At 35.3% G+C, this 27,648-nt stretch overlaps 1 protein-coding gene across 8 annotated transcripts in view; it reads right to left on the bottom strand.

Annotated features, from left to right (window-relative positions):
* ADGRL3 (adhesion G protein-coupled receptor L3) overlaps positions 1-27,648 on the bottom strand; it is a 518,213-nt gene that overhangs the window by 268,307 nt on the left and 222,258 nt on the right. For all 8 annotated transcript variants that reach the window (XM_055340466.1, XM_055340441.1, XM_055340425.1 and 5 more), the window contains one exon: positions 17,776-18,576. In XM_055340466.1, coding sequence (XP_055196441.1) covers positions 17,776-18,576 — 801 coding nt within the window. The remainder of the gene's footprint in view (positions 1-17,775; positions 18,577-27,648) is intronic.

Genomic DNA, 27,648 nt, shown 5'->3' on the forward strand with positions numbered 1-27,648 from the left:
TTCGATCCTGGGTCTCCAGGATCGTGCCCTGGGCCAAAGGCAGGCACCAAACCGCTGCGCCACCCAGGGATCCCATAAATCTTTAAAAAACAAACAAAAAGATTTATTATATTAATTTGGTCAGTTTTATAAAAAAAATAATACTACACAATTTGGTTACTTGCCATGACTGGACTTTGTTCTCGTGTGTTACCTCCATAACTAAATGATAACTCTCTCACCTACAGGGCTCTTACTTTAACTCCCACAGCATTCAGGGAAGCATTTTGCGCATAATAGACGCTTACTGAATGGTGAACAAATGAAATCAAATATTTTGAGTATGGCCATGACTCATCTAACAAAGAATCCTCATTGACAGGCTTTATATAAAATTTCCTGGAACTATCTATTTTTAAAATATCTCCTATCACCAATCAAACTTGTCTTGGCTTTAAGAAGTTCTGGCACTTGTCACTCATATGAGACCCATATATATATGACATTTATAACTAAGGAAAAAACATTTCTTTTTCTGATTAAAAGTAATCTCTTATGTCTATGGAAATATTTAGTCACCCCATTCCGCTTACCGGAGAGGAGACACTGCTGACAGTGGCATAAAAAACGAAAAAAGTAAAGCAACATCACCTTCCCCAATCATAGTGAATTCACAAAGTGAGTCACAGTATCTTCTAAGTTAATAATGTGAAGAAATGTAAGTTTAACCTCTGTTTGGCCCTTAGGCAAAACTGATGATGTATTAACGTAGTCCGATATTAGTATTTTCATATCATTATATCAAATACTACCTAACGCTCAAATGCATGGCCAACAGAAATGAATTTCTGATAACACCAGGTCTAGTCAATGGAGCCTGGGAATGCTTCTCTTATCAAGATCCAGAGTTCTTAAGTGGGCTTATTATGCATCAAAGTCACTTATATTTAGAGGAAAATATCAGCAGTAACTATGGGATTCTTTCCAATTATGGGTTTCTTGCTGCTTGAATTAAGATTTCTTTGGCTCTAATATGAATCAGACTAACACACTCAAACTATGTCTATCAATATTTCTGGGCTGGAGAGCTCATAATTCTAGGATTTTTGGTAAGCTGTCTGACTTCTTTACTGGCAGAGTATTCTATCAGACTGAATTTGTTATTAAAAGATAATTGCCTATTTTTTGTTCAAGTAATCTTCCATTTTCTATCCGTGTAGTAGCTTTATGTTATGGAAAAAATTAAATAACAGGGAATTACAGTCACTGTCCTCAGTATGTGAATGAGTACATGTTTATCTGTACTATTCTTTTGAAACTGAAAGCAAAGGAGTCGAACGTGATTTTTTTGTGTAATTTGACCATTTTTCTCATTTGTCTGAGGCTTATTATGTTTATCTGTGGATGACTACTGTAATATTTTTAGCACTACTTATTAAAACTCATCTCTTGAAGTCTTGCTCAATATTGCTAATTAACTTCTTCATTACCATAAGCATGCTGCTAAGCCACACTACTGTCATAAAATGTTTTAAATGAATAAACAAAATCATGCAATATAAACAATGATACAGCTGCTCATTGTTTATACAGCTCAGCAAATAATAGCCAAGTGCTACAGACTGAGTCAGTGAATATTATTCTTTCTCATTAATGGAAAAAGAAAAGAATTTAGTTAAGCTATGCATGTCAAATAACAGGGAGCTCACAAATTTAGGATGCAGTCAGCATTACATCTCTGCCTACAGTACTCATCGGTACTCTGCCAAAGGATAACTATGCTCTACTCATTCCATCTTGAGTAGTATATAATCAGTCCACTTTAAGGCTAAAAAGAATTGCTTCAGAATTTAAAAGGATCAATTCCATCACATGTTCATTCTAATTCATTTAAGATCTTGAGTACCGAGCTAGACAAAAAATTAAGAATTCGATAAGTATTTATTAACAGAGAATTATGTAAAATTTTTTAGCTTTATTATGTAAATTAAGGAAATCTAAAAGGCCTCCAAATTATCTCAGAGAGAATATACTTAGAATCTAAAATAAGTTACCATGATGGTTATTGGTAAAATAAGAAACATCCATTGTTTTCAGATTATTCCTTTTTCCTATAGTTTAGAAATGCAAAAAATTCGTAAGATTTGTGTGAGGCTTTAACACAATAATAAAATAAACGTATTTTATTTCATTCTCTTTTAAACACGAATAACAGCAGAATTACCTTACATCCTAATCAGAATACAGTCTAAACAAACTGAACTTCATGCAACGAGAATGACTGTTATTTTCAGCTCTAAATTGGGGGGAAGAGTTTGGGCATAAAATTAATAGAATTAAAGGAAACTAAAGATCTTTAGAACAAACAACTTCTACTCACCCCAGTCACTAAGCCAAATATTTCTAGGGTTAAGTCTGATGATACATATAAAACAGAGGTGAAGGAAAAATAATAAAGGAAAGTTTCTCTTAAAAATAGTTACTTCATTAAGTGAGACAGAACCTCTACACACAATTTTAATTTAAAAACGAAAAAAAAAAAGAGAAAAAAGTTTGAGTCTCCTTTAAGCATGTCAGAATATTTAATTCAAAGGATTCACATTGGAAAATGTGCTTTTAAATCTTAACAGTCTTATTGGGTGAAGGCCACCAGATGTTCCTGTCTTAAAGGAGAAAAGTAAGAGTAGCCGGGGGCTTGACCAAACGGAGGTTACACATTCTCGGCATTCACCCAGACCTCAGCTGGCAGTGAGAAGGGTCCCTCATGGCCACCTCGCATAGTTAGGACAAATGACCATGGTCAGATAGTGTGATTAGCCTCAAGACAGCAGCACGGAGTTTCCAAACAGCTCTTCATCTGCCCATGTTCAGAAAGACAGTGGGAATTGACAAGGGGACACCATCACGTGCCAAGACCATGTGTTAGTCCATGTGGCAAATTACAAGCATAAATGAAAGATTCAAAATTCTACTTACTCCGACTTTTGGGTATGAAAAAAAAAAAAACTTTGCCTTAAATTAAAATAGAGAAGTCTGAGGTTCTGCTCATAGGGAGGATAGGACTCTGCTGGTTACTATGTTCCTTCAACTACAGTGACAGGTCTAATTTATTTTTCTACTCATTTTCCTCCTTTTTTGTTTTGTTTTGTTTTCCCAACACATGGACAGACCATGAGCGGTTGCAAAGCACTGCATGATTGCCTAGAGACTCTAACTGCTCTTCTCACTGTGTTAATTTATTATAGCTATTCAAGGTGAAGATGAATGGCACCTTGCTTTGCCAGGACAAGCTTGAGAGGGGACGTGTCCATCCTGTATCAGACTGCTGTTCTTTTCTGTCAACCACACAGGTAGTAATTCTAGGAGGACACAAAACAGGGTCATTTAATAAAACAAAGTGGTACATTTTACTTCCAGAGCAGCCTTAGCCCAGAGAGGGGGTAGTTAGTATACATTGCTCCATAGATTCTTAACGCATTAAGAGAGTATTTGTGCCAAGATATAAATTCTCTTTAAACATTAGAGATTCTAGAGTAGTGTTTATTTTCCAAATCCAGAATCACCTCTAAAAAATACTATCCCTGGGCCTCACTTCATATACTGAATAAATATCTTAGGGATGGGAAACAGACAGGAAATCTGCATTTTCAATCAGCTATGAGTTATTAGTCTCTTTGCAGTAGTCATTAAATAGAAAGTGGGAAACACTTATTTAAAGGCAATTGACAAAACAGTCATAGAAATTCTGAAAACAAAACAAAGTTTAATATTTTTATTATATTCTATAATACATACTAACCTTGCAAGGATTATGCTTATACATTAATTCTCAAATTTAGCAGGTCATTAAAAACAGATTACTGGGATCCATCCCCAGAGTTTCTGATTTAATCTAGGATGGAGGGGATCCCTGGGTGGCGCAGCGGTTTGGCGCCTGCCTTTGGCCCAGGGCACGATCCTGGAGACCCGGGATCGAATCCCACATCGGGCTCCCGGTGCATGGAGCCTGCTTCTCTCTCTGCCTGTGTCTCTGCCTCTCTCTCTCTCTCTCTCTCTCTCTCTTTCTCTCTGTGTGTGACTATCATAAATAAATAAAAATTTAAAAAAAAAAAATCTAGGATGGAACCTGAGAATTTACGTTTGTAACAAGTTCCTCAGACCAAACTTTGAGATCCATTATCTCATATAACGTAGGCATTGGTTATTTGTAATCGATTTGCACACCCTAAAGTTTTATTGTACAAAGGAATATAAAAAGAGGCTTCCAAAATATTTAAACCCCCTGATCAGCAGAACAAAGGTATTTGCCTCCCAAAATAATTACACAAAATTGTGATAAAACATGCTAGTGGTATCTCCATAAATTATTTTTAATATCATTATACCATGAAAATGACCATTAGTGCTTCTCTCTCATCAAAAATATTCATCAAAAAATATTCAACAGATATCTTGTTTTAATGGGCAACAGTCAATGTTCAATGAACATACTTAACTACTCTTTTCTAAGAAATAAAAGCATGAACATAAAAGGGATATGTGTATAAATTTAAAGAATAATAATATTGACAGTTCCAAATGGACATATTTACCTGTTTTATTGTCAAATCTAAAAGAAAAAAAGCTTCATTTCTGATTAGAATTGTTGCTCTCTTTTCATTAATATTCAATGCTGTCATATGTAAAGTATTAAAAAGAAAGAACAGACTTAAAATAGGGTCACTTGTGCTGAATCCACATCACCAAACCAAGGTTTAATACTTAACCTAATTCCAGGTTCAACTTTTTGTTCGAATGTTATATTAACCACATAGTCTGCACTTTTCTAGTCAACACCAATGAGGTAATCTGCCTCAGAGACCTCTCCATCTCCTAAAGGGAAATGAGGATTGTTTTTTTGCCTTAACCCCCCCCCCCCCGCCTTCTTGCCTATAAAGTCTTTTTTTTTTTTTTTTTTTTTTTTTTTTTAAGATTTTATTTATCTAAGGAGGTGGAAGGGTAGGGAAGGAGGGAGAGGAAGCAGATGCCTTACTGAGTGCAGAGCCCGGCTACCACAACCCTGAGATCAAGACCTGAGATGAAATCAAGAGTTGGAAGCTCGACTGACTAGGCCACCTACATGTCCCTAAAGGTTTCCATTTTATACAGCTCCTTAGAGCTCCTTTCTACCTGCTATATGGCTTGCTGCCTGATTCATGAATTGTTCAATAAAAACAATTAGATATTAAAATTTTATTTGATTGAATTTTTGTTATTCAGCAAAACTGATGGTTCACTTTTTATGCCCCTCTTTTTAAAAAAGATTTTAGGGGACCCCTGGGTGGCTCAGCGGTTTGTCACCTGCCTTTGGCCCAGAGCGTGATCCTGGAGTCCCGGGATCGAGTCCCACATCAGGTTCCCAGCATGGAGATTGCTTCTCCTTCTGCCTGTGTCTCTGCCTCTCTTTCTCTTTCTGATATACATAAATAAAATCTTAAAAAAAATAAAAAAGATTTTATGTATTTATTCATAGGAGACACAGACAGAGGCAGAGACATGGCCGGTGGGAGAAGCAGGCTCCCTGTTGGGGGAGCCTGATGCAAGACTGGATCCCAGGACCCCCGGGATCATGACCTGAGCCAAAGGCTGACAATCAACCACTGAGTCACCCAGGCATCCCTGCTTTTTATGTTTTTCCCCTTTTCAATATTTACCTTTATAAGTAACTGGTGAAAACTTATGGTTTGATCTGTTTAAGTCAAAATCTATAGAGGAGGCAGCCCGGGTGGCCCAGCAGTTTAGCGCCGCCTTCAGCCCAGGGCGTGATCCTGGAGACCTGGGGTCAAATCCCACGTCTGGCTCCCTGCATGGGAACTGCTTCTCCCTCTGCCTGTGTCTCTGCCTCTCTCTGTCTCACTGTCTCTCTCTCTCTCTCTCTCTCTCTCTCATGAATAAATAAAATCTTTTAAAAAAATCTATAGAGGGTATAACTAGACCAAATAATATAATAAAACATTGGAACTATTTCTACAGTTTCTGGAGTGAGAGATCAACCTACTTTGTCATTCCATATTTCTATATAAGAGTAGGTTCAATTTGTGTTACACACTTTTATAGGACTCTGTGTTACACACTTCTCAAGGAGAAGAAGTAAAGTCTTTAGGAATGTCCAATACCTTTAAGAACTATACATTTTTCTTTTATACTGAAGAAAAAAACAAAAATACCCCCAAAACTAAAAATAGAGTAAGTCTTCTCTCTTATAGTTTTATTCTCTCAGTAAGATTTTGTCACTTTCTTATTTGTGGGCCTGGTGCTAACTACTTAGTTGGGTAACTGTCCTGACACAATTAGAAGGCCTTCTTACATTTCATCATAGAATTATAGATAATTGGTGTTCTATTCATGTGGAATATTAGTTCAATTTTTAGAAATGTATTTCACTACTTCAAAGACAACATATTCACTGAAGAAATTTGGTAAAACCCAAAAAATCTCAAATCTGAACAATTTAGAGCTTAACTACCATTAAAACTCTGAATTATATGCTATCCTCATGAATCATTTTTAAAGCTTTTTATAGAAATCTTCAAATATAAGCAAAAGCAGATAAAATGTATACTGATCTAAATTCCAACTCATTTAAACCTGCTTTAAAAAAAGAACACAAAATTTTAGCAATACATAATGAACATTTCTCGTATCACTCAGTATCCTTATACCTATGCTTTTTTAGTTGCACTGTTATTTAATAAATGACCTGATAACTATATGCAAGTTTAGTGGGAAAGGAAAAATCAATATATTAAAAAAGAATATATACTTTTTTTTTTGGGGGGGGGAAGTTCTCATAGGAGAGATTTATCCGCACAGAAATAACTATGCAACTTATTCATATATAAACCCTGTCCACCATTAGGTTTACACAATTACGGCTTTTCCCTGCTGGCAAACCTGGGTACTTGAATCTGTGTTGTGGAATTTTAAATTTCTAACTCTGGAACATGATCAATCAAATCAATAGTCCTATTCTTCCACTAAAGTTCTCTGCCATGTTCCTGAAAGCTTAAAAAGTATGGTTATACTAAAAGCTACCATAAGAATCCAGGATACATGGCAAGTTAATACATTCACATTGAGGAGAAAATTTAGTGAAGGTGATATAAAAACAATTTTCGAGCAATTAAATTCTCAAGACTCTTTTAATATGTTCAGGAGCTGAAACACATGATAGTTACTATGGGTCACACTCGATTAAAATTCCAGAGCAAAATTTTCCTTTTGTGACAAGAGAGGGCTTCTTTCACTAAAAATGTAATGATTTCATAGCAAGCGGTAAAGGTTGTTGGCGCTCTGGGAAGTTGTAATGCTGGCTTTGTTGAGTTATTGAACCCCATGGGGCTACTAGGAAGGGGAAATGGCACTTCACGATTTTTTTGTGACTTATTATTTCATAAGTACCAATAGTTGATTTGGTACATTACTTTCTATGGGATAATTGATCACATACTGTTTCCCTCTACCATCCACATGGACCAGGGCTTTTAAAGTCTCTAGTGCCAGCCAGCTGGTTGTCACAGTCATATCTTCTATTCTAGCTGCTGATTATTCACCTGTTTACATGCATACAAGCTGCTTTGACTTCCTTTCCTACCACACCCTGCCATCCTTTCACCAATGGAAGGGCAGTTTGGTTACTCTAGTTTGACGTTATTCTATAAACAATGTAATAACACTTTTGTCCAAGTCTCTCTTCATATAAGCATGGAAGTTTCTCTAGGGAAGAAACCTAGAAGTAGATATGCTAGCATACAAAACACGCCTATCAGGCGGGTAAGGGTTTTACAGATATTGCCAAGGTCGTTATGACAACTCACATTCCAACCATCAAGGTATAAGCACTCCACACTGTGTCCTTAATCTTTACTTAAGGTAATTAAATCAATCTCAAAAAATACCTTTTTGACATTTTTAAATGCTTGCTCTTTCACCACCTTCTCTTTGAAAAAAGAGAACTTGTTCATTTCTCGTCCAATTATTTTTAGGAAACAAAAAAATATATATTTGCTTCCCTTTTATTTCTCTCTTACCTAACTCTTTTCTTCCTTCATTTTCCTATTCACCATTTTGCCAATCCTTGACCAGAGACAATAAACATTAAAGCTGTGCCAGCAATATTTCTGAATTATAAGAATGGAAATAATAATATATGTTAACAAGAATTAAATCTAATAAAGAGCCATTCCCCAAATTTCTATGATCTTTCAAATTGCTCAAAATTTCTGCAAACGTTTCTAATTCCTCTAATCCTCTAATAATTACATCTGTTTCTCCAGGCACTTCCAAGAACACACACACACACACACACACACACACACACACACACACACCATATCCAAGCACCATAATATCACATTATATTGCGTGCATTACAATTTTTTCCATTGGAAATATAAAATGTTGTGGCTTCATGATTCAGTCAAATAAACCTGAGCTTCTTGGAAACTCACACAGACATTACAAGTTTCTCTGAGCAGGTGACTAGGTTTCTCGGTCTTAGTTTCCTTATCTGTACCTCATAGCATTTTTTAAAGGGTGAAAGTATGTGCATGAACATCATGCCATTGGGAGAAGATAGTGGTTACTCTACACCAGATGCTCTTTGCTTATCCTTACTCGAACTCGAAGTTGATGCATCCTTGCTGCCTTTCATTTCTACTTCAGCTGAGCTGCTTTACTGACATCCTAGTACATGTACATTGCCTTCCTGCCTTCCCCTCTTGCTCCAGGGCTGGGGTACCTGTACTCCTTTTAATCACTGACAAATGCAACAGGACATAGCAGAAAGAGAGGCTAGGTTTCTAACTGCAATTCTGAACCATTTGCATTATTTACCTTCTCTGACCCTCTATTTCTTCATCTGGAAATGAGGATGATGCTTTCTTTGCATGATTTTTATTAGGGTTAAATTGGATCATCTATGTAAATGGCAAAAAAAAAAAAAAAGAGAACATTCAGTAAATAGTAGGTGATACTACTATTTTTTGATGATTCCCTTTCTGTTTCTTTTTATTTGTTTCCCCCCCCCCTTTTTTTAAGATTTATTATTTGAGAGAGAGAGAGAGAGAGAGAGAAAGCAAGAATGAGAGGGCAGAGGGAGAGGGAGAGAATCTCAAGCAGACTCCACTCTGAGTGTGGAGCCCTGTTTGGGGCTCAATCTCATGACTCTCAGATCATGACCTGAGCTGAAACCAAGAGTTGGTGCAAAACCAACTGGGTCACCCAGGTTCTCATTTTCATTATTTTGTAAGCATCATGGGAAGAGGGTCAACACCCCCGCACCCACCTCCACCCCCCACCCCCACCCCACCCCACCACCCGTTCATAGTTGTAGCCACAGAACAAAGCACAATGCCTGGACTTAGCTATATTTAAAGACATGTTTACTCTGGGAAGGAGAGAAGGAAGAGAGGAAGGGAGGGAAGGAGGGAGGACCAATCAATTATTAGGTTTCTGACTTAAACCCAATCTTGACTTCCTGCTTCTGCTTTCTATAGCAGGTTTGATTCTGTGTCTGAATATCACTTTTCGCCTTTGGCCTTTTCTTAGTATTTCCAATTCCGTTTTCAAACTTCTGCTCCATAAACCATTACCACTTATGTCTCTTATTGGGCTTCTCTATAAAATAAAAAAGTCTATAAATTTTTTGTTTAATATATAAATCATGTATGTAATATAGTAATATCATAGATTTTGGAAAGTTTACTATTTTAAAAATCACAGTCCATTTTATATTTTTTATTGAATAAAATACTTCTAAATAAAGTACCATTTTCTTTTTTCTTAAAAGTAAAAGTTTCTTCTAAAACACTTCTCTTTTCTTTTTTTAATTAGCATAAGAGTTCATTCTAAATCATGAAATCAACAAATACCTAACAATCCACTCAAGTTTGTATGCTTTTGGTAGAATCCTTTTTCTTAACACTATTTTTTTGAAGTCCAAATTTGAAAGCTAAAATATTTCAGTGACAAGACATTTCAGAGGAAAAGGGCTGGATAATTTTAATTTGTATCTTAATTAGGGTAAGTGGATGCAAAAAGTTTGACAATGAATTGTACTACTGAAGACCAAAAAGAGAAACAGGCAGAGTTCTTATGTGGATTCCATCCCGGGACCCTGGGATCATGACCTGAGCCAAAGGCAGATGCTCAACCACCGAACCACCCAGATGCCCCTCGCCACTTGTTTTTAGGAAAATCTTATATGTCTCTTCCTAAAAATTGTACAGCATAGATTTTACCTGTCATTTATGTGTCTTAAATTATTTGGTCATTGATCATTATAATTTAAGAATTTAGCTTCCTGATGAAAGCGTACTTAAGACGGAAATACCTTTGTCCTTAAATTCATACTTCTGATTGTCAACCCTACTCTAAGGTACTTGAACACTATCTAATACTTGAAGGAAAAAAAAAAACAGAAATAAAGCAAATGTCAAGCTTTGCTATATAATAAAATCAATGTTCATTTATCTAGGCTAATGTTGGACAGACACAGGGTATTCTGAAGTGGAACCTTTAGATAATCAGAAATCTCATTTTAGTCACTATTAACCAACCCTGAGGAGATGTGGTAATAATGAGCAGCAAAACTATTTCAGTTCCACCTGCCTGCCCTCTGGTGGACGTGCTAATGAGCAGTGAAATGGCTACAGAAGGGACAGCTGGTGTGAGTGGGAAGCTTATTCACAAGTCATCTTATTATGACTGTGTTGCATGTAGAAGTGATTGTGATTACTTTTCTAATAATTATACATTTACCAGGGACATCACTCTGTAGGGCCAAAAAAAAAAAATCCCAACCACAACATAATAAGTTAGTATCATTTGTGAACCTTTTTATCCTTTGCATCTTGTCTCCTACATATCAGATTAAAGGCTGACACTGGGCTTGGCTGTAAAATGCAGGAAATGCAGGTCCAGCTTTGCTTTGTACAGGACTGTGATTTGATAATCAGAGCCTGGAAAGCATTAGGTGTCCTTCTGAAAAGGTTTACCCTTCAGTTATGAAAGAGAGGAAGACACAAGAAAGACAAAAACAAACAGAAGAGACTTCAGCTCATGCTGAATGGCAGTGGCCCAGCTAGTGCAAATTCCCCAAGTTTGGGCTGTGCTTCCCGAAAAATCACCAGCAGCAACGCCCTTGAGGCAGCAGCTGGCACTCCAGGCAGTGAAGCCGCACTAGGAGGGAGGGAGGGCTCCTCTGCAGACAGGCGAACAGCTGATGCATAAAAATAAGGACCGGGATGAAATTAGCAACAAGTAGCTCACTGGTTTTCTTCTTTTTGTAAAGTTCACTCACTTACTGAGATGGATGTAAAATTAAACTTTAGGGACAATGTGGCATCATGAGTGGAGCATCCTCGCCTGGCAGCTCTGGACAAGTCTGATTTAAGATCCACTCCTTGCAGGCTCTATTTTGTGATTTGGGTGCACCACAGTTAACTAACCGGTTCAGGAAGCGGATTCAGCTACCTATTAGCACGTGACAGCTTCAAAATGTTCAGGATTCTCTGCCCAGCACTCACATTACTCAGCTGTCAAAGTAAAGGGCTCAGATATATGATGTGAAAATTACATTTTAACGAGGTGTCATGTGTGTTTAAAGTTCTTATTCATCACTATGTAGTCCATGGCTTTTACTCGAGACACAAATGCACTTAATTAGCATATTATAAGGACAGAAGGTTCACCTTATCTGCATTGTTAAACTGCTATGTGTAGGCTTTTTGTTGTTGTTTGAGATTCCGTTATCTTCAGCATATAAGGAAGGAAACGTTTACATCATCTCAAGTGGCTTTCCAGAAAATATGGATGGTGTTCAGGAAGCAGAACAGTCATAAGACAGTAACTACATGTCTTTATTGTTTTGTTGTTTGTACTGATTGCTTGATGTGTTTCACTAAATCTCAACCAATAGATTTTTAGATGTGTCAGGCATGCTAAGTTTGGGAAATTTTTGGAAGAGGGCTTCCCCCACTATTCTTATCATCAACCTAAATCTACTTCCTCCTCCTTCAGTAGGAAATACTGGAAAATATTTGTACATTTGACAAGGAAGGTTTAGATTGTTCTAAGGACAGTTAAGAAGCAAACTCGAAGAGTCAAAGAAAATACCTCACATTTCAGTCCTATTTATTAATGAATAATCGATTCAGCTTAAGACAGTTTGGAACAAAACTGAAGAGTGAAAGTCAGTCTGTAACTAATAATAGCTAAGGGGAAGTGATGCAACTGATTCCCTCACACCATATGTATCAGGATATAAAGCAGTTCTAGAATGTCAATGTCAACTTGAGAATCTCTCAAATAACCTGTGCAACAGCTAAGTATTATCTGGAGGGTTTTAATGTCTACCTTACAAAAGAGCCAGCTGAAGGCAATAATGAAAATATAGTTCATATACCTTATAAGATAGGATAAAGGCTCAGTTAAAAGTACATTTGAAAAAAAGACTAGATCTGATCATTCTAGATAAGGCTTTCTACTCAAAAAAGGAGAGGGAGTACTTTTACATTCACTTTATTCTCAGATGCTAATACTTATAAGCATTTTTGATACAGGTGTCCCAAACTGAATCAACTGTTCTGCAGACAAAATATGTTCTCAACAGGATACAATTATTATTCATTTCTAAATATAACACACCTTCCATTTTTTCAAAGTTGAGGAAAATCCTGGAATTCGTCAACTGAAGAATTTGAGACTATGTTCTGAATAGAAAATTCACCCAGCCGTTGCTCACTTTCTCCCCTATTGTAAGACCATTGACTTTAATTTCTTCTAATTACTTCTGAAAGAAAGCGCATTAGGTGTTAATGTGCTTTGGCACTTCTCCCTAACACCTGCTAAACTTCCTTTAGGTTACCAAAGCTCATTACACTCTGAGTGAAGAAGGGAAGAAGTTGGGTGTAGGTGGTGGAGGTGGGGAATAACTGGGATGAATCTTGAAACTTCTAGATCATAGAAGTGTGAGGCCAACAGTGAAGGTGACTACCTGAGAGGCATACATGTAATCTAAATAAAGCAAATTTGGGGACTGATATTCTTATCCTCATAATATTCTGAATATTAACATATATGGTAATTCATTATTTGATTTCTTAAATCATTCAACAAATCTTGACAGAGCATCTACTATTTATCAGGCACCTACTATTTATAGGTTCATAAGAACCTATAAACAGGGACTCCTGGGAGGCTCAGTGGTTGAGCATCTGCCTTCAGCTCAGGGTATGATCTCAGGGTCCTGGGATTGAGTCCCTCATCTGGCTCCCCACAGAGAGCCTGCTTCTCCCTCTGCCTATGTCTCTGCCTCTGTGTGTCTCTCATAAATAAATAAAAACTTTATTTAAAAAAAGGACCTGTAAACAGAAATGACTGAAACAGTATCAACAAGATTATTTCAACGTGAATCAAAAAGTAAAAGCTTTTTATAAATTGGAAATTCTTTGCATTTGTATATTCTTTACCATGTGAGGTAGAACTATATCATTAAAAAGTGCTTCTACAAAATTTGCAAATATAAATTATTGCGTGAATAGGAATATCGCATAGATACAGATTCATTTTCCATTACTTTCATGCTGGAAGACTACAGAAAATACTGGCAAACCTGCACTTAATGTAATGCAAAATATATGATGACAGTTCCAAAAATGTTTTAGACAGAAATGAGAATAAATTTTAAGTTTTTAAAAACTTTGCCCAGAAGAGCAGGCCCATTAAGGCACTTTTCAAGGAGAAACTTCGCTTAAAATTAACAATGAACATTTGGAAAACAAGTTTTAAAAAATCACATTAATATTAATTGATTTATACAGCTATTGTTGAAAACAACCTGTTTCTCAGACTGTACCATTCCCAGAATGGCTTCCTTTGCAAAAGAATACAAACGAAAGTCCTGTAGCTGAGCCAACCCAACAAAAGTCAGGACAATTAGCAGTTTGAAAATGGGTGCTGGGAAAAGTAAAAGGATGAAATTAAATGAATTCTGAAACAACTTTCAGGATATTTCTGAGACACTGTTTCTCTTGTTATTCTTCTTAAAGTTTACCATTTCAAAATTTAAAATGGATTGTTTAAAAAAATAAAGTACATCTGATTTCTTGGTTGTAGAATCTAATCTCCAAATTAGATTTGCATCTAGAGAGTGCCTGGCACATGGGGATGCTGAGATCACTTCCATCAAATGGGAATCTAGAGACACAGCCTCCGTAAACACACATCATCAGTGCCATAAAAGGGAACGTGAATCTGGAGTTGGGTTGCACCTCGATAGCTGTAGGGTTTTTGAGTAATAGGAGCTACCGTGTCTTAGGTTCCTAACTTAGAAAATGTGGATAAGGGACATTTAGGTAGCTCAGTGGTTGAGCCTCTGCCTCTGGCTCAGGGCATGATCCCATGGTCCTGGGGCTGAGTCCCACATCAGGCTCCCTGCATGGAGCCTGCTTCTCCCTCTGCCTATGTCTCTGCCTCTGTCTCTCATGAATAAATAAATTTAAAAAATCTTAAAAAGAAGAAAATATGGATACGAAGGATTTCTGCTGGGTTGGTGTGTACCTATTTGGCTGTTTGTTATACCTACTACAGATATCATCTTATTAAAGTCTAATGATCATTTTTGGAGACAGAGGTTATTTTCTCCATTTTATAGTTGAGAAAACCAAGACCAAGAGGCTGAGCAATGTGCCCACAGTCAACTGGAGGCAGAATTCAAACCCAAGCTGTTTAGATTCCTAAGCTCATGTTCAGAGGAGCATGCTCTGTATGTATGCTTTACAAAGGATTTTTAAATGTACAAGAGAAACATATTTTCCCCTTAGCTGCCAACACCCAGATCTTTTAAGGTACATAAAGGTGATATTCAGTAGAAGTTAACATAGATATCCTTCTGCATAAGAGCTTCAGAAGTGTGAGTTTTCATTGATTAGAAGAACTCAGTTAAAATCAGAGCAAAAATAGCTTGCTTCCAACAGATGGCAACAGCAAATACACTTTAGATCTACAAACTCAGAATTAGCCTTTTTGACCCTAACGTATTTATAGTAAGTTGGTTTCTGTAGATAAACACATGAGAAGATCCATAATAGGAATTCACTAAAGGCAATTTCTTTGAAAAACGTCAACCTAATTTACCAAAAAACAACAAAAAACAAACAAACAAAAAAAACCCAGCTGAAACTGTTTGTGAGGAATACAATGAAGAGCCTCTATTAATGCTAATTGAATTCTCATATCCACACATACAATGCATAAAATTTACTTCTACACTTATTCTTTCCACCTCTAAACTGCAGTATGTCTATACCAAAATACTAGCTTTTAAATGAGCATTAATGCATGAAAATTGATAATTTTTCTTGCAATTATATTTACAAATTTAATACAGATGGAATCTTACTCTTTGCAAAACAGGCAAGGTCTTCATTGTTGTTTAAAAAGAGGGAAAACTGAATCTCCTGGCAAAAGTTAGGAATTTGTCTCAAAAGCTAAACTTTGTCATTTCTCAGTGTTTGCCATTAATAGCATCGTCTTAACAAACATGAATGCTAGTACATTTTGGCAAGATGGTTAATATTTTAACTCCCATAAATAAATAAATACATAAAATTAAGTGAGTGGTATACTCTTCCTTATGTCCACAATGATTGATCATATAAAATGTATACACACATAAGTTTGCTTGAAATGTCTGCTGGAAATATCGATCTGTGAAGTCTCTAAATACTTGTGAGTATGGTATCATCTTGCTCTCCCAGGATAATTTAGAAAACTAGGCTAAGAATTTGCTTCATCAAATCAAAACCTGGAATGCTGATTAAATTTAATCTACCTATTATTAGAGATAAGAATAATGCATAATGTTTTCAATAAATAAAACTTGAAATATGTTACTGTCTCTTCTTTACTCATAAACCACAAAAGATGAGTTATTATCTGGAGGCAATTAGATATTATGTCCTGTTGCAATTGTCTCTATGAATAAATAAATAAAATCTTTAAAAAAATAAAAGTCAGAGAAGGCTAAGAACCACACATAAACAGTTTTCACTAACAAAATGTAAATATTAACTTAAGAATATCAGAGCTATGAAAAAAAATACTCCCCATGGTTGATTCTTGCTTAGGTTTTCACCTGAAGGTTGTATCAAATTGAAAAGGCTTACCTATACAGTGGTGAGCCAGGTACTGTACTTGGATTGGAGACTTTTTTGAGGAATTATTAAGGAGAAGTTGCTTTTGTTACTGTTGCATACTTAGGCTTCTCCTCCCATAAGGGACAGTTCAATATAGTATCAGCATTGCTGGCCGTGGAAAGAATTGTTAACATTCTGCCTAAGGCCTCTCCGAGATCGGAGAAAATGCCAACTGATTTCTCATTCTCTCAAGGTAAGAAGGGAAAAGCTATTCACTCATTCATTCAACAGAGTTACTGAGCCTGTATTTTATATATGCCATATATTAGTGTCTGATAAGGCAGAAATAATGGCCAGATAAAAACATATACATAAATAAAGGCTGGGTAAGGTCACTGGCCATAAGGAACTTAGAATCTAGCTGTGTAAGAAGGTACATGTGTAATGAACTAAGTTAGGAAGCAAATGGCATGCAAGTAAAAGCAGTGCAGAAAACAAGTTATATTAAGATGTAAGTACTGAAAGACACAAAACATAATCTCTAAATTGCTATATTACTATCAAAATTCAGACACCTGTTGTTTGCTTTCCATTATACTTTATCATGAAGAACAGCATTATGGCTAGTTGAAATAACTGAACCTCTAAACTTAGAGATAATTCTATTTAATTGCGTAAATGAAAATTTAAAATAATAAAGCAACTTATGACTATTTCTAACAGCATTAAAAGAAAATGGTATGTCCCAGAGAGGAAAACGACAATTGTAAAGAATTGGGGAGGCACCTGGGTGGTTCAGTGGGTTAAACACTATCGTTGGCTTTGCTCATGATCCCAGCATCCTGGGATGGAGCCCCACGTCAGGCTTCCTGCTCATCGGGGAGTCTGCTTGTCCCTCTCCCTCTGCCCCTCCTCTGATTTGTGCTCCTCTCTCTCTCTCTCTCTCTCTCGTTCTTTCACAATCACTCTGTTTCTCTCTCTCTCAAATAAAATCTTGAAAAATAATTGTAAAGATTATCTCTGATTTACTCAAAGCAGTGTTTTGTATTGTTGTTTTTTGTAAAATTTACATCTATTTTTTTCTGCATTTCTCAGTTATAGACATTTTTCTGTACATATCAGTTAGGTATACTCAGACGTGGGCACACTCAAACTGACAATGTCCCCAATGGGGGTGGTCATATATGACACTCTCTGCAAAGTGAATATATTGGCATAGGGCTCCTAAAGCATTGTATCAAGATTTTTCCTATTGGAGAGCACTTCTGAGGGCATGTCACAATTAATTAAAGAGGAAGGCATTCTATTTTAGTAAAGGTTTTGTGTACTTCACTACACAATAAACTAACCAGATGATAATAAAAATGCCCTTCAAAGAAGGGCTTAAGATTGGAGACTGCTTGCACAAGAGAGAAAAAAGTTTTTATACTTTTTTTTTATAGCCAAATGCGATTAATGGCAACATTTTTCGGATGAAAACACAGTGAACAGTTTTCAGGTACACAGGCCAGAAGGAAGACAACAAAAGTAATCATACATAAAACAAACTTACCAAAAACAAACTGTAAATATGCGCCCCCCCAACACTCCCTTGAGTATCATCAAAAGTCAAACTTACCTGATCTGCTATCCAGAGGTCCAAAATCCAAAGAGTATTTCACGACATGATAGTTATTCCATACGTACAGAAGGTTGTCCCTGGGGTTGTAATCCACAGCTGCTATGTATTGGTATGAATTGGGAAAGGGTACATCCACCAAACTATCCTTACTTTGATCGGTGTTGTAAATGTAGTCAATCTTATTCCCTGTGGCCTCGTTATCATCATCCTCATATACAGATTTGACCACATACAGAATCCCGCAAATCATAAATGCGTTGGAAGCTGATCTTTTATCATATGCAGTATCCCATGTCCCTTCAATCCGTAGGGTATAAGGGTTCAATTGACTAATGACAATTTTACCATTATTTTGTTCTGTTGCATAGATTACCCATAGCCCGTTTTCATCCACTGCGAGGTCTATGTCAGACTTGCCTCCCCATCGGTAAGGGGAGGTATCATGGTAATTGGCATTTGCTATGATAGCCTCTCCACTCTTTATCCTAGTCCGCAAATCAAATTTTACTATGTTCCTGGTGCGTTCTTTGTTGAAAAACAAAGCTCCGTCATACACTACAAATCCTGTGCCATCCACCCTGTGAGGGAGCTTGTAGGTTGTAGTTGGCCTTCCAGCGATGAAGTCATCCTTGGATGAGTACTCCGTCAGGGTATCAGTTCTGTAGGGAGTCCAGGGCATATAATAAATCTTGTCAGAGGCCTGTAGAGGGTCTTTGCACCATGCCCCAGATTGGTGGTCAGATTCAAACAAATGTTCACTCTGGTACACTCCTTTTAGTAGTCCAGGACAAAGAAAAACTGTTGGGAGGGAAAGAGTTAAAATAATAAATATATTAATTTCAATATTTTGTCATATATTTTTATTTTTCACCAAATGGAATGTAACTCTAACAAGAGATACCCACCACCACTTAATTATTTTGTTGCATTCTTCTGAGTACGCGAAATGTTTTACACACTACTTTTGACTATTGTTCAAAATCATTTTCATTTTCATTTGCTGAAAAATGTGGCCACTTTCTAAGCAGTTGTGTTTTCTTTTGATTTTTACCTTTGTAAACATGTGATACAATATTTTTGTATATACAGATACAGGTGTGATGTATGTCTATGTATTCTATAGATGTATAATAAATATAAATATAGATAAGATTTCTATGTGTCTTATTTAAACTTAAATATATATATTGTTTTCACTCTGATGACATCTGCCATTCAATAACTTATCATTAAGAAATAAATAGGAATCTAATAGTAATTAAGTATAATAATAAAGGAAAAGAAAAGCCTTGTAATACAGGCCACTGAATCTTCTAGCAAAACAAAACAAAACAAAACACTCTTAAAGCTGCTTTAGCACACACAGAGCATGCAACCCACACAATTAAAAATGAATGATGGATGGAGACTGGGAGGGAAAAGAGAAAGGAAGAAAAAGAAAGGAAAGAAGGAATAAGGAAAGAAGAAAAGGTGAAAGGTTACAGAGAAGAACCCAAGATCTAGATTTTAATCAGTTAAAAATGTCCTGTTAAATACAGTAGTATTGGAACTTAAAAACATGTACCTTTTACTGTTACATGAGAAGAACATTAAAAAAACAAGATTACTTGGTATAATATTTTGCTGCTCATACTTCAGATTGAAAATGGGCAGGAATTATCTCATTCACTTGATTTTTAGTATGATTCAGTAGCAAACTGTGTAAATAGGGGTAAGAAGCCTTGGCTAGCTCATAATGAAAGGACTATAAAGCAATGTTTCCCAAAGAATGGTCCTTGAAGTACCTGTTTCATATGGTATAGCCCGATGTTATACAGAAAGAAAACAGGGATCCTTATCCATATATTTAACAAATATCATATTAAATAGAATTGTGGCAGAGATTCTAATAGCTTTGGTACATCAGTGAATCTCCAAGGCTGAAGTGAGGAAAATGAACAAATTTAACAAACTCATTTGATCATGGAACCCTTTCTACAGAGCCTGTTTCAAATGTAGTGTTCTGTTGAACCCGCTATGGGAAACACTGCTCTAATATTTTTGCAAAGCAAATACACTAAAATAATCATGCAGTCCACTGTTATGTTTGAAATGATTAGAAGGGTACTGGGTGGAGAAATTAGAAGTCATAAGGAATTTGGATGTTGAGCCATATTTTAATGATTAAAGTATTATGCTCTTGATATTAGTGATTAGCTCCTTAACAGCAACTATAATGCTAGATCAAATGGAAAATGATCTAAGATAAAACTTGGCTGGGATGTGCAGGTTATTAAAAAGGAAAGTGCATTATTAAAGTGTCCAAAGTTTTACTTTTGTAGAAATGAAAAGTTCAAGGGCAGAGTTGACTATCAAAATCTTCCATAGCAAGGATAGAAGGCCTTCATCAATTTATACTCAATAATAAAATTGATGATTATAAGAATTTCACAGATTCTAATATGATGGCTAAATTATAAAGAATGGATAGGCATTGTTGTCAAAGTCACATATAAACTTTAGATTGGTTAATAGTGAGCCCATGATTGCTAAAGTAATTTATTATAAGGTATTTCAGAAAACCAATTCCCCTTTTCCCACAATAGTTAAAAATTAAAGGTATGGGAAACCACACCAGAGCTATGGAAAATTATCTAGTATAGAAATAAAATCAAATCTAAAGCAACCACTATCCATCACCATCTACTGGATTTCCAACTACTTATTTAAAAATAAAGAGGAAGAAAATGCACGGTTGAAGATTTTACATGAAACTGTTTTAGGATAAAAGGAGCAAACCAGCACTGGTCATCACAACAGATTAAAGTGAAGTTGAGCAGCAGAAGTAGTAAATAAATTTTCGTAAAATAGATAAGAATTAATACAAAATTATTTTAACTAAATGTTAAACTGTTAAATAACTTAGCCTATAAATAGTATATAATTTATGAAAGGTATTTAATTACCTTTTTGTTCCACTTCTATTGGAGAGAGAGAAGTACAGAGAGAAAGGAGAAAAGAGAATAGATTAATGGTACGATATTGGCCAAGCACTTTTTATTCACCTCTTCCAAACTGAAAGTAAATAATTTATTTCACTCATACTTGCTTTTTGAACATAGGATTTTTTAAACATTCCCTAGTAAAATAATTTTTAAGAAAAGCAATCATATAATAAACTTAAGAATACGTACAGGCTTAGAAAACATAAAGCAAAAGTTAATCAAGCTAAGATTGCAAAAAAACATACAATTCCAAACTATAGACACATAGGAAATACAATATTCATAATAAGAATACCAATATTCCCCTTTGAAAGTCAGAAAGATAATTATCCCCACAAAGCTTTCAAATAGTTTGACTAGTCTCATTTATAAAATACTATTGTTTATACCACTATTTAACATAATAGTCTTGTTTTTTACCCATCTCAAGGATTGATCTCTTTGGAAGTAACTGCTCTGCAACTCATTTCCTAAGGCCTAAGATTTTCTGTGTTAGTCTTATGGGAAATAAACCTCTTGAGGCTACAAATTTACAGGGAATGCTCTCATACTAAATAAATGGATTCAGAATATTTATTGAAGAAACTTCTCTCCCTCCCACTTATCATTATTTGATATTGTGGAAAAATGTCTTTCAGAAAAATCTGTTAGCAGAAGGTTGACATAAATAATGAGCCACCTGTTCTGGAATTTCTGAAATCCTTAACCAAGCCAACATACGTTTATAAGCATAACTTGAAATCCTGAGCCATGTTATAGTTGTATTTTTCAAATTAGATTCCATTTTTATTTTTAAGGTACTGATCAATACAAGTCAGGGAAAATTCTGGGAAACTGTAACATATTCATGTAACTCATCAACTGTTAACATATTCATGTAACTCATCAGGTAGCGTCATGTTTATCTTATAAACATTTGTCTCATCAGAGACAATTTGCCTAAATCGCAAAAAAAAAAAAAAAAGAACAAGAACCAACAAAAAAACAGGGGGAAGAGTCGGGAAAAGATGAGTTCATAACACAGACTCAAAGATCACAGATTGCAATTGATATAAATCTTTAAAAAAATGCAATGAAATGGATGAACTGAAGTATTATTGCACAATAAATAAAACTCTAGGGAAGTTTCAAACAAGGGAGAAATATTGTTTTGGGTAGTTACATTTGGGTGAGACTTTTGTGCTTTGAACTAAGCTCCTCTGTCTTCTATTGTCAGAAACATACTCATTTCTCTCCACTGACTTTTTTGAAAGCTCCATGTCACATGTGTTAGAAGACAAAACTAGTGTATGTCAAACGTTATGTTTGGGGCACCTGGGCGGCTCAGTCACTTCAGCCTCTGACTTTTGACTTCAGCTTGGGGATCATGATCTCAGGGTCCTGATATGGAGCTCTTTTGGGCTCCATATTCAGTGGGAATTCTGCTTGAGATTCTCTCCCTCTCCCTCTACCCATTCCTTCACTTGCTCTTGCTCTCTCTCTCTCTAAAACTAATAAATCTGAAAAAAAAAAAAAAAAACGGTTATGTTTAAGAAGTTGCAAATGAGTTATTTTGGAGAGATTCCTAATCTCATTAATATACAAATCTTATTTTTATAGTAGTTCTAGGACTCTTTTAACAACTCTATACTGTGTAATTTATCATCGTTCTCAATCTTTATCGAATGACTGCAGTGTTCACTGGACTATATGCCTCATTACAGGTCAATTAAATGCTTTACTTAGGAGATGCTTCATTTTAGGACTAGAACCTCCAAATCTGAGTTCAGACTGACAACTAAAAGAAGCATAACAGAGTATCCTAAGAAATTATTTAATCAATAGTCTCAGAAGTTTGGACTCAAGGCACATTACAATGAAAGTGAAAGTTTGGAGCGGGAAGTCATACTAAGTTGACATTTTTCAGTAACCAGACTACAAAAATATAGATAGAACTAATTCTGTTTCTTGAAATACTTCTAAATATATATCCTTTTGAGAACTGTATACAGAGTATATAGTATATTCTGAAACATAAAATGTATACATACACAACTTTACTTTTATTTCATATAAAGCTCTGTCTTATTCTAAAGCACAGTTATCCTAACTTCTTGGTGACTAACATTTCTCTCTTCAACAAATACTTAATGAGGAAGGTGGGATATGTGATAAAAATTAGTGATTAAGGTATTATTTTTCTGTAAACAATATCTTACAATTTAATGGATCTTATTATTTTTCAAATAACTTTTATTTCTATTTCCTCAATTGTCATTAGGTAAAATTTTACTTTTAATTCTCTGGTCTCGGTCTAATTTGAGATAAACTGGCCTAAGCTGTAGCATAAGTAAAGCTTGCTTCTGTTACTTGCTGGTTATTCAAAATTAAGATTTATAAGGCAGTTTCACTTTGGTGAAAATTATTATGTTCTTGCCTATGTCATAACTGGCTGTAACTCATTTATCATTTATTTGGTATTTTCAAGTCTCAAGTAAAACAGTCCTATAATTTAAGTTGAAACAGGCACACACAAATCATATTCCCATAACAAAAACTGGCAAAGCAAACATAATTTGTCATTGAAAAGCTTAGTAACACTGAGGATTAGCCAGGCAGTGTCATCATCTAATTCTGATTCTAGAGGCTTCTTTCCCCTGGAAAAACAAAAATAAAAACAAAACAAGCACTCATACAAACATATTGTATAGATACAGGTTAACACCCTTGCCACTATATCCTTCATAATCTCACAGTGCCTGGAACATAATAAGCACTCAGTGAACAGCTACTGAATTAATACATAATCCAAATCCAAATAATCTTGCTTCTTAATATTTTAAGCAGGTAGTAAAATGAGAAGTGGTGAAGAGAATCTGAATTTGCTATATACAATCATACATGCAATGTATTATCTGTCTAATGTCTTTTTATATTTTAAAGGAAGTGGAGGAAACTACAATTTATGAGCACTATGTACCTCCAGCTCATTAAATGTAAAACTAGAGGGGAAAAAAAGGAAAATAAGAAAAACTATATGGATAGTCTTGAGGATTATATTGGCAAGAAAAAAGTGTTGCTATAAAACAGCCTGCAATGATCTAAAAACATAGACTGAAAATACTCCCTTCCCTCCTCTCCATAATGAGATCATAAATAAATGAATTGTATGATGACATCTGTGCTCAGCCTCCTTCAGTATCTCCTGTCTTTTGGTCTGGTCCAATATCCTGAATTCTGGCATTATAGCTGTCACTGCTCATTTCCAATCCTCTTTGGAACTAGTTACTCTCTTTTTCTCTCTTCACTTTTAATCCCCAAACTATTTTTATTGTCCATTCAGCCTCTGCAAATATGTTTATATGTTTCCTTAAAGTGATTTCATTGTTGTCCTTTGTCAAACTTAATGTCATAAGCTATATCCCGTGGTTAGAGTAAATGACAAATTCAAAGTAAGAGTAATTTTATTCTGTATAAAAGGCAGAAACGGAAGAAAAAAAAAGACCAGTAAATTTTCCCTTCATTTCCCAATAGTTCATAAAAGAGATACAATATATAGCCAATAGCCATGTTATTGTTTAGAAAAATAAGACCTTATTAGTTCTATCCATATCTGTACCATATGCAGTACTTTTGAATTGCATTTTTAATTAGAAAAGGTATGGATGAGAGAGCATATGCATGCATTGCCAGGCTTTTTCAAATTGCATTGCAAATTACGGAGAAATAAAATTGTGGTGTGCTAAAAGTTGTTAGAACTAAATTGTCATAACTAAGAACTATGAAATTGTGTCTAATTCTAATGTAGGTTAAATTTTCTTTTCTTTTAAACTGTAACTCGACCACACATTTTTCTATGTTATATAATCCAGTGATGTCTCTATATTACTATTAATATATAAATAAAAAAAACTGATGGGGAACATAAGATAGTTATAAAACATTAAATAATGTATAAGTGCCTGTTTTTATCATTGACATTTGGTAGTATTTTAAACAGTATGATTTTCTTGGTTACATTTGGCTTGGACTATTTAAGTACCTTTGGGAACCATTATCACTGGCCAGCTGGGCAGAGAAGGAGACAGTAATATGGCAAACTAAGTGAGTAATAAAAAAAAATCAGTCCTGGATGAAAATTTGCTGGTATATCATCCATAAATGAAGCGATCTATAAAGTGATGATCAAAAGTTTACAATGACACTTTTACTTGGATAGCACTTTATAACTTAAGGAAAAGTTTTCATACAAATCACTTGATTTAATTCTTCCAACAAAATGGTGATGGGGTATTTATTATTCCCATATCAGAGATGCATCAACCAAAACTCAAAAGGCTCCAAGATTTGAGCAAGAACAAGACTGGTAGATGGCACAGTCTGTCATTTATCTAACATACACTAGCTCTTACCACATGTGAACGCAGTGAAACTGACATTCTTGCTCTCCATTTCCCTTCTGTCGACAAATCCACATAAGAGTGCACTTTAGAGGGATAAAGGACACAAATGGAATCTTCCAGAGGGCAGGCAGTCTATTATAAGAACTAACATTCACTAAGCATGTACTGTGTGCCACACATTGCACTGAAGTTTTGTTTTTTTTAATAATTTATTTATTTATTTATTTATTTATTTATTTATTTATTTATGATAGTCAGAGAGAGAGAGAGAGAGAGAGAGAGAGAGAGAGAGAGAGAGAGGCAGAGACACAGGCAGAGGGAGAAGCAGGCTCCATGCACCGGGAGCCCGATGTGGGATTCGATCCCGGGTCTCCAGGATCGCGCCCTGGGCCAAAGGCAGGCGCCAAACCGCTGCGCCACCCAGGGATCCCCTGCACTGAAGTTTTGCACACAATACTAATAATCATCTCACAGCAACCTTATGAACTAGATATTCTCCTTATCAGAACTTTCCAAATGAGTAAACACGTACAAAAAGGCATTGTTCTTTGGGTAGTGGGTGGTAGAGCTGGAATTCAAATGCAAGTTTCATGACTGCATCTCCAGTTCTCAGCACATAGAAAAATCTCAATTAATATTTCTTATGCCTCCATGCAATGATGAATTGCACTATAGTATTTTCAGAGAAAAAGACTGGGTGCCGTATTCTTCCGTGCTAGTGATGCAAAGCATCTCGCCAGAGAAGATAAAATAAAAATAATTAATAATAATAATAATAATAATAATAATAATAATAAAATAGCTGCTCATTTCTTGGCCAACGAAACAAGGTATTTCTTATCACCAGAAACAAACCTGTACTGCATACCTCATGTCCTGTTAATTCTCATTATTCTGAAACAGAAAATTCTTTTTCCATTTCACATACACCAAGAAAATACAGAAGCGCTTCAGTAAATAGATATAAAAAGATCTGTGAAGTTCATTAATTTTTTGGTATACTGCGTATCAAAAATTCTGACAGGTATCTGTCTCTTTCAGTAAATAAGGTGCTAATCCTTTATTTAATGAAAGACAGGGGTAATCTCTGCAGCTCAGCTTCTAAATTATGTTTTTCAAATAATACCCGTGCATCAGTGAATAAAAGTGCTGCTCAAGCACCTTGTATTACAATGGCTTTATATAATGTGTTTCCAAAATTATTGCCTTCTAATGAATTTCATCCTGGAGTGTATAGATTGAAAATGTCAATAATTCATAAGATGCTTTCACTAGCCACATTCTGATTTGAAGACTTAAATACAATATCTATAAATGATGCAGAAACTGAGACTACCTTTTATTTTGTAGTAACTTTCAATCTTTCTGATGGATCTGTAAAATCTTTCTGCTAATTTAACCTTTTAAAAGAAAACGGTGCTATTAGTCGACTCTTTGGGGAATATATCAGTAATAACTTTTAGAAAAATAACAATTTTTCAAAGGTATTATTGGTAGCAGAGTCAATCTTACATGTGGTTCATCAACAATACACCCTTGTCATAATTATTTGTCACTACTACAACCACAAGGCACTTAAAGCTTCTGATGAAACACAAAGGCAGAGTCCTTTCAGAGTGACAAGACTATACTATATATATAAAAATGCGTGTATATTTATATTAGCCCCACTCAATGCATTTGTTATTTGCAAGGCTCTAACGGCTGTGAATACAGACGCAAGTAATAATAATAATAATGCCTAACAACTCCTGATCATGTACTATGCGAATAGTTATGTGGATAATTTCATTTCACCCTCAAAGAAACTCTATGACTTCGGTGGTACTATCATGAACATGACACAGAGCAGGAACTAATCTCTCTGCCTTAAGGAAACTTAAAGTCTAATAATTGGTGATTTTTCAGTGTCTTTATTTACCAACAATAAGCTATTTTTAAATGCTTTCAGAGGAACTTGTGTAGAGATTAAAAATAGGCAATAATAGAAGTGAATAGCAGAGGGAGAGAATCACTAAAAGCCAAAATTTAAAACAAGAGGCCCAGTAATTTGACTACAATCAAAGTTCTTATGGAATATGTCACCTATTTGTTTTTGAGAAATTTATTTTTGAATGATTCCTATTAGTAGGTTCTATACACCCACTGCTGGATATGTAATAAATAAGATATTCAAAGTCAATCTAATCTAATTCTAGATTTAGTAAATATATTAAAATTACTGTGGTTTGGGGGCTAAATTTTTTCAGATGTCATATAGTCTCAGCCAATAGTTTACAAATAAAAAAATGAAGCCAGAGAATTAGATATTAGCTCCAAATCATTATTTCATTTTTAACTCTTAATAGTACTAAAGACAAATGATTAAATGATATAATTTTTTTAAAGATTTTATTTATTTATTTATGGGAGACACAGAGAGAAGGAGAGAGAGAGAGAGAGGCAGAGACACAGGCAGAGGGAGAAGCAGGCTCCATGCAGGGAGCCCGATGTGGGACTTGATC

The sequence above is a fragment of the Nyctereutes procyonoides genome, unplaced genomic scaffold (assembly GCF_905146905.1).
Source record: "Nyctereutes procyonoides isolate TBG_1078 unplaced genomic scaffold, NYPRO_anot_genome, whole genome shotgun sequence".
Taxonomy (NCBI): domain Eukaryota; kingdom Metazoa; phylum Chordata; class Mammalia; order Carnivora; family Canidae; genus Nyctereutes; species Nyctereutes procyonoides.